Raw genomic sequence first — 9,190 nt, 5'->3', positions numbered from 1 at the left:
TTATTTACACGGGAGTGCTTATCTTTTGTTCATGTTTATAGCCGATAGCTCATAGCTTACTAGGTCGCGGTGGGACCAGTGCCTAATTCTGGCGTCAGTTCAGTCCATCAGTCTGGTCAGACTGACGGGAGAATTATCGTGTAACACGCGGACTGATGGCCTGGATTGATGAAAATTTAAATTTTTAGATAATATTCGTCAGTCCATTTTGAATGACAGAAAACTGATAGGAGAAACTGTCATTCTCGCGTCAGTCACCATATTAGACAAGACTAAATGACTGTGTTGCGTTCTGTGTCCAAACGGCGACTGTGTCGTAATTGTATCAGTCTGTTGTCAGTCTAGACTGATCGTGTAACCGTGTCCATTTTCCATCATTCTGGCATCAGTCAAAACTCGAATGGACTGATGGACTGAACTGACGCCAGACTTAGCGTGTAACCGATGTCTAACGCTACGGTACACGCAAAGTCGTAGAGTAGGTACGTACGCGACACAAATAAAGTACACATCGACTGCCAAAATCATAATTCTTACCTTAATAGTCGGTTATTAAAACAAGATAACATCATCAAATTTCATTCTTAAAAAAATGTTTTAAGGACTTAGGTAATTAAGTACGTAATTCATTACATTTTCTTAACAAACACAATAAATAAAACCACTTATTAAGTTGGCACAAAATATAGCCAGTTGAAGAACTTTTCGTTGCTAGTCTCTTTATAATTATTTACTTTGTTGGTAGGTTTTTGTATTGATCAACATTTTCATTTTTAAATTTTCAATAGTGTAGGTACCCTTGGGCTTTACTGAAGTAAATTTATTCATAATAAAATACCATTAACTTGTGCAAGAAGTTCAGAAATAGAGGCTCAAAATAAATAATAAACCCGAATTTTAAAGATGTATTCGAGTAATTCCGAAAATCACTTATACTTCCATTAGGTCAAAGTCTATTTTCAGAACTACCCGACATTCGCATGTGATTTGTAACGCATTGCCCGAATATATCTTAATTTATACTTTGTTCATCAGCCAAATACAACATGGAGAACTATTATGTGATTTTTCTTTGACAGCTGGACTGGCTCCTCGTGGACAACACGCCGGCCACGCCGCTCGCCGGACTGCGGCACGTGCTCGCCAACGGCTCGCTCGAGTTCCCGCCGTTCCCCGCCTCGCGGTACCGGCGGGACGTGCACGCCGCCGCGTACCGGTGTCGGCTGCGGATCGCGGACAACGCCGTGCTGTCGAGGACCGTACACGTGCATGCAGGTACCCTAACAATGAGTCCGTGGGAAGCGCCATACGTTATTTTTGTGTTATTTGAATGTCAATTTTTTGCCATCAATTAGGTATATAAATCTAAATTGTTTGTGAATTAATCGTCCTTAGGTATGTACCTACCTATTTGCGGCGCTTACTAGCAAGAGGTGTTACTTACGAAAAGCTGACGGAGAATCTACCCACATCTTTCTGACTATAAGTCTCCTGCTTGTTTCACAAGAATACGATTATACCACAGAATAACTTACATAAATACCTACCTTACGGGGCTTGCGCCATGTGTTCGTAGTAGTTCCACGGTCATGAGCTATCTTTCTCAAATTAAAAATTGCACATACTTAAAACCTACCTAACTGAATTAACGTATTTACTTGTACAATGGACCACGTCAGTAACAATCCAACATCCGTTAGCATGTTAAGCTTCCACACACATGATCTAAAGTCACCGGATTATAAATATAGCGCTGACAGAACGTCCCTACCCTGACACTCCGATCAGGGATCTATTCAGGAGCGACTTAAGGGACTTATAGATAGTTTCACCTATAACATATTTTCAACTCTCATCTCAACTACATGTACATTATTTATTACGTGAACTTAAGTCTGAGGTTGTGGGAACGTATCTTAATGTGAACGAACTTAGTCTTAGAAATACATAATAATATATGCTTTTAAACAGTCCTCTTTGCCCAGCAGTGGGACACAATAGGATCTCAATAACAATAACTATGTGAACATGTCAAATGTTACTAAAATTTCTTTAACACTTTTCCTATAAGTAATAACAAAATATCCAGTTTTACACGCATTTGCATTAGCATTTGTTACATCTTGTCAAACGCATCTATCATAGTACCTAATTCAATTCAAGAAGTTGCCTGCAACAATTTTTTATCATAAATTTTAGGTTTTAGCTAATGAAAATAAGACAAAGTTTGTTTGCAGTGCTAAGCACGCCGTGGGAAGTCCGCGTGCCAGACGAGTACGTGATGGCGGGCAACGCCGCCGTGCTCCGATGTATCGTCCCACCGCACTGCGCGGACCGAGTCAGCTCCACTGACTGGCTCGGCGAGGACGGAGTCAGTGTCTTCCAATACCTAGGTCAGTGTGTTTACCGCGGGTCTGCTTTACACGAGTGATGGCGGGCAACGCCGCCGTGCTCCGGTGTATCATCCCGCCGCACTGCGCGGACCGAGTCAGCTCCACCGACTGGCTCGGCGAGGACGGAGTCAGTGTCTTCCAATACCTAGGTCAGTGTGTTTACCGCGGGTCTGCGTGACACGAGTGATGGCGGGCAACGCCATCGTCCTCCGCTGTATCGTCCCGCCGTACTGCGCGGACCGAGTCAGCTCCACCGACTGGCTCGGCGAGGACGGAGTCAGTGTCTTCCAATACCTAGGTCAGTGTGTTTACCGCGGGTCTGCGTGAAACGAGTGATGGCGGGCAACGCCGCCGTGCTCCGGTGTATCGTCCCACCGCACTGCGCGGACCGAGTCAGCTCCACCGACTGGCTCGGCGAGGACGGAGTCAGTGTCTTCCAATACCTAGGTCAGTGTGTTTAGCGCGAGTCTGCGTGACACGAGTGATGGCGGGCAACGCCGCCGTCCTCCGGTGTATCGTCCCGCCGCACTGCGCGGAGCGAGTCAGCTCCACCGACTGGCTCGGCGAGGACGGAGTCAGTGTCTTCCAATACCTAGGTCAGTGAGTGATGGCGGGCAACGCCGCCGTGCTGGTGTATCGTCCCGGCGCACTGCGCGGACCGAGTCAGCTCCACCGACTGGCTCGGCGAGGACGGAGTCAGTGTCTTCCAATACCTAGGTCAGTGTGTTTACCGCGGGTCTGCGTGACACGAGTGATGGCGGGCAACGCCGCCGTGCTCCGGTGTATCGTCCCACCGCACTGCGCGGACCGAGTCAGCTCCACCGACTGGCTCGGCGAGGACGGAGTCAGTGTCTTCCAATACCTAGGTCAGTGTGTTTAGCGCGAGTCTGCGTGACACGAGTGATGGCGGGCAACGCCGCCGTCCTCCGGTGTATCGTCCCGCCGCACTGCGCGGAGCGAGTCAGCTCCACCGACTGGCTCGGCGAGGACGGAGTCAGTGTCTTCCAATACCTAGGTCAGTGAGTGATGGCGGGCAACGCCGCCGTGCTGGTGTATCGTCCCGGCGCACTGCGCGGACCGAGTCAGCTCCACCAACTGGCTCGGCGAGGACGGAGTCAGTGTCTTCCAAAACCTAGGTCAGTGTGTTTACTGCGGGTCTGTGTGACACGAGTGATGGCGGGCAACGCCGCCGTACTCTGGTGTATCGTCCCGGCGCACTGCGCGGACCGAGTCAGCTCCACCGACTGGCTCGGCAAGGACGGAGTCAGTGTCTTCCAATACCTAGGTCAGTGTGTTTACCGCGGGTCTACGTGACACGAGTGATGGCGGGCAACGCCGCCGTGCTCCGGTGTATCGTCCCGCCGCACTGCGCGGACCGAGTCAGCTCCACCGACTGGCTCGGCAAGGACGGAGTCAGTGTCTTCCAATACCTAGGTCAGTGTGTTTACCGCGGGTCTGCGTGACACGAGTGATGGCGGGCAACGCCGCCGTGCTCCGATGTATCATCCAGCCGCACTGCGCGGACCGAGTCAGCTCCACCGACTGGCTCGGCGAGGGCGGAGTCAGTGTCTTCCAATACCTAGGTCAGTGTGTTCACCGAGGGTCTGCGTGACAAGAATGATGGCGGGCAACGCCCCCGTGCCCCATTGTAGGTACTGTTCTGCCGTACTGAGTCGGCTCCACCGACTGGCTCGGCGAGAACGGAGTCAACGTTTTCCAATACTTAGGTCAGTGTGTTCACCGCGGGTCTGCGTGATACGAGTGATGGCGGGCAACGCCGCCGTGCTTCAGTGTATCGTCGCGTGTACGTGTGAATAAGGAATGATCAACGTAAGCTTGAGGAATAATTACGAACTTCATCAACTATTCAAATTGAAAAGTACTCGGCTTTATGAATTAACATGTATTGTGTTCCAGAGATCCAGCATAATATTAGAAGATCACTTTCAGAAGAAGCATGTTATTTGTATTAAGGAACGCATAGGTATTTCTACTAAATGACTTGATATTATGCCGTAAAAGCTATAAAAAAATCCAAGAAAAAACTATAAAAAAATCGGCTAGACCATTAGTACCGCCACGTAGGTATCTAATTTCACTTTGACTGCGAGTCTGGTACAAAAAACATTCACCCACACGTTTTGCTTTGTCGTTTCTAATTCCTTTACTGCTTTTATAAAGCTATGGCCGCTTTTTTTATTTTATTATTCTGCGCTTCATTAGTTGACCTGGAAGTTAACCTCTAGCCGCCCATACGTTAAACCTTGCCAAGCAAAATGATTTTTTTTTTGTCAACATAAAGTTCAAATTAGAATGGAACAGGAGACCTTTTTATAGGTCTCTGGGCGGCTAGAAGTTAAGTAAGGGTCGAAATAACGCTAAATACTCAAAAGATTAGAGAATCTCTTAGTTGATTAACATAATTGGTTTTATGTATTAAAATTTAATGTGTTCACTAAAGTTGTATTCAAAATCCACCGGTTGCTTAATAATAAACGAGTCCTGGCATTAGGACGTATCCGTGGTTATGGCGTCCCTAAGATATACTTAGTTTCTAAAATTAAATAGAATGTTTCTGCAAGCTTTTAGTTAGCATTATACATATATATAAATATATGTGTAAAGTAACAACCACGTCTCATACCTTTCTCATATAAGTGTACCCTCAAATTAAACTGGTAAATGGAAGGAAAGCATATTTCGTACCTAAATGTAGCCAACAATTCTCGAAAGAAAACTCTTGCTGAATTTTTCTCATCAAAGTGCTTGTCAAGTGAGAGACGACACACGCAATTACATTTTCATCACGTAAATATCTTATTTTCGGAAGAAAAATGCTTGGGTCTAAAATGAAACTCTGGGTAGGCTGGGGTGTTAACTGGCGTAAGCCATCCAAACATTCGGATACAAATTGAATATGAATATTACAGGTAGATTTCCACGTGTGTAAGGTATAACTGCCGGCACTTGTATGTAGGAAGCTGAATATTTCGGCTTAAATGCAAGAAATTAAATGGGCGCCATTTCTCTGTTGGTATGCAATCTGCAGTCGGGTTGAAGAAACGCAAACGGCATGCCTTAATGCGTATATGGGAGTTTACAATTACAATGCATATGTTCTCATCAGATTTTAAAAATATAAAGTACTAAATTGTTATTTCCGATCACTGAATCTAAAGACCCTTTGTTTCTTTAACCGGAGCTTGTTCGTTCCTTCGTTCTTGACTAAATAATTTTCTAATTGTGTGTTTAAGTAGTAAACGGTAATGAAACTAAATTATTTTCAGGCAAATATAGTAACAATGTTTATGTCGTCTTTTAATATTCTATTCTATCTAAGTGCTGCATAATTTGGCACTTTTGGCAGTAATTTTTATATTTTTTATCGTGTACTTTTACGGGTGTCTGGGGAGGCTTTTAGACGCAATAGACGAGAAAGGCAAAGTTTTATTTTGCCTAAATACGAAACCTATCTTACACTTGGGCATAAAAATACAACCAACCCCTTTATTACGAATGAAGATACTTTTTTGACGCACTATCGTAATATGTGTTCCTTGTACACAAAGAGGGGACTTGATATTAAAAAAGGAAACGGAATTCACTAATTATATTACGAGTTGAAACAAACCAGTATAATCAATTTACTTCGTCCCGACATGTTGCTCGGTAACCCTGAATGAGGTTTTTAGAATCAAGCTCTGCTTAGACAGTTAGACAGCAATACTTTATTGAATTGTTTGTCTGTTCGAAGGAAACACTCGATTTCCAGCTCTGCCATAACGGAATAAGTTACAGTTTCGAATAAAAGTCAATGCTAGACTTCCTCCGGCGCGTCTGACAGGTCTCATTTGTTTACGCTGCTACTGACTCACATTCCTTGCCTTTTCGTTCAAGGATTGCCTCTCGGATACTTTATTTACTGCAACCTCCTACTTTTCCTTGATTGGGTCCATTGTGAGTCCCGTGGTAGTGATAACTTTTCTTGAGGGCTACCTTTATTCTTTGCCCTTATACTTTTCAAGTAGGTAGAACAATAAAGGATTTGGTGTTACAAAGTTTTTGCCAGCCATTTGGCCCAAGTGGCCTCATAAACCGCATTTGTGAAAATGAAAACCGTTCAAATTTTTATTTGCTTTTCTTCCTCGTTTCTTTGTTATTATATCTATTATCCTTAATGCTTAACCTTGGTTGATAAAATAGTAAATATTTTACATTTTTATATTTGTATAACATTTAGTAATGAATAGAAACCTGACCTATAAACTACTATTTTTCTGTGCATTCAAATTTATTTTTAAATTCGGATTAGGGTTGTAATCCAGACTCAAGTTTTATAGAAGATCTCTCGGAACCGAATTGAAATCTTGACAATTCCATTCAAGTTTGATAAAATCACAATATACAAATATAATACAAATCTTACGATTATACGGCTAGTCTATCTGACGCACCTAAGTCGAGTCGAGTCGAGTCGTTTTTGATAGAATCGGACCAAGATGTCAATGTCATCAATCATCATTAAAGTTTGATTTGTATGAGAATATGCTGTTTACATTGACACTTCATAACTTTGTTCTATCAAGTCGGAGCAAAGTAAGCTTAGACGAACTCTAGTTAACCATGCATAAGCAGTAAGTAGTAGACGGTCTAATTTCGTTCAAACTCCTAATAAATTATACCAAAACAAACTCAAACCTCTGACTTTCGGTACGAACCTTAAGCTGACAGCTCTCTTGGGATGCCCCAACCTTCCAGGCATCGTAGCTAAGATGTTTTCCACAAATACATAAATTATTACAACCATCTCAAGCTTCAAATATTGCAGTGGCAATAAATATTAAATCAGTAAGTAAATAACTTTAAGATATTGTACATAGTTACGTAGTGCCTTCAGGCTCCCGAGTGATGAAGCAATTGATAATGTTGGTTAACTTTAGAACGAAATTAGTGTATATTCAAAACCTTCTCTAATTTTACGCTTATTCAATAACATGAATAATACTATTTAATTGACAATGACATGACAATTAACAAAAAACAACCAGTACTATGAGTAATTACCGTCCATGCATCTTTCTAACACTTACCAGCCCCATATCTGTATTATATGTGATATGGTACCTATACCTACTGATAAAAAAAAAACTACCTAGTGATACCAACAGCTCTGTTGTGAAACAGTCCAACCAATATCGGTGATGCGTTTCATTTGAATAAGGACAGTACTCACAAGTTGAAACTAAACTTCTTTCGACTTTATTAACCCTTATCTTGGCATTGTAACACCCGTGATACATTGAACTTTAAAAAATCTAGCAGGTTCACTTTATTACCTAACACAATAATTCTTCCATCAATATGTCGAGCTACCCTCCTTTTTTATAGAAAAAAATAATAGACACAAGTGTCATTTTAAATTAATTAGTAATAATCAACATGGAGTCACGGAAACACCAGATTTCGGTTCGCACTGGAAGTTTTGCATTTATTTCTTAGATTAGTATATATTTTTCCATAATTTACATTTTGATGCATTTACTATCTGTTAGTGCATAAATATTTACAATGCATTTGAATTTTAAAACATTTAATACACAGAATTTTACAGTAAACTGTTATGTATTATATTTGATACATTGCCAAGAACTCAGAAATGTACATATTGAAAGAATTGTATTACATTTAATACATTGCCAAGTTGTCGTTAAAATAGTTTTACATGTTTTTTTTATTTTTTTTGTATATTTGTGGGCTTTCAAAACATGTTTCAAGTATTTTGTATTAGTTGTCGTATTATTTAGTTATTGAGCTTTGATTTTTTTAAAGTACTAGATGTTATTTAACTGTATATTCGCACGCCGTAGCATTATTGCTACGCCGTAACCCGTAGCACGGAAAAATATGTGAATGGCAAAAATGCCCCCAAAGTAAAAAAAAATATTTTTTATGACTTTTTATTATTTGTTTACTTTTCATATTTTACTCAACTTTTTGCTGACAACTTTTTTGAAAGTTTACGGGATCAGATTTTCCGCCCATGTGATCAGGTATTCGTAGATACAATTTATTTTTACAGGTGTAATAGTCATCTGATGCTTTAGATTGCATTTAATTAGCAATAAATGATAATTTCTGTTGCATTACATGTTTTATTTTTATTAAAATCCACATTTTTCTTCTAAAAAGTAGGTAACTATTTTGTTGAGGGATTGGCATTGTATCAAATATGATACATATGATTTTCCGAAACTGGAAAATCCTGGATTTTTTCCCTTATTTTTTAACAGTCCAGTATGCTCAATAGGTGACGAAAAACTAAAAAAATGTTTATATTTAACATATTTTGAGCCTTGCCAAGATAAGGGTTAAAATAGGAATTTGGTGATTGACATGGTATTGTATTCGCAGAGCCCCGGTACCAGAGGTTAGATGACGGCTCGCTGTACATAAGCACGGTGCGCGCCGGCAGCCGGGACGCGTTCCGATGCCGGGTCCGGGACCGGGTCACCGGGACCACCTACACCAGTCAGTACTTCGGTAAGCACGGAACCAGAACACACTCATATCGTCTTGACAATACAATACATAGTGAAAATAATATTATTAACGCATTGGTAAATGTTTTTCGCTCGTATTTAGTGACAGACTGCCGAGGCACGGACTCATTATATAAATTGTTTTCTGTTCCTTTTACTATATGGCAACGATGTTATGTAAATTATTGTTTCGCTCTTTGACCATAAAATCATTAACTTTGTGCTAGTTACGAAGCACAAGCACGTTTCAGCAGTCGA

General features: G+C 41.5%; 1 protein-coding gene across 1 annotated transcript in view; it reads left to right on the top strand.

The window, feature by feature from the left end:
* The first annotated feature begins 444 nt into the window (after positions 1–444).
* The window catches only part of LOC134672231 (cell adhesion molecule Dscam2), an 83,077-nt gene continuing 74,331 nt past the window's right edge, over positions 445–9,190 (top strand). Inside the window, exons 1-4 of the mRNA XM_063530131.1 lie at positions 445–459; positions 1,080–1,275; positions 2,238–2,393; positions 8,805–8,933. Of these exons, the coding sequence (XP_063386201.1) occupies positions 445–459; positions 1,080–1,275; positions 2,238–2,393; positions 8,805–8,933 (496 nt within the window). The remainder of the gene's footprint in view (positions 460–1,079; positions 1,276–2,237; positions 2,394–8,804; positions 8,934–9,190) is intronic.

This window comes from Cydia fagiglandana, chromosome 16, assembly GCF_963556715.1.
Source record: "Cydia fagiglandana chromosome 16, ilCydFagi1.1, whole genome shotgun sequence".
NCBI classification, from domain to species: Eukaryota; Metazoa; Arthropoda; class Insecta; order Lepidoptera; family Tortricidae; genus Cydia; species Cydia fagiglandana.
This window is presented reverse-complemented; position numbering and strand designations above follow the sequence as displayed.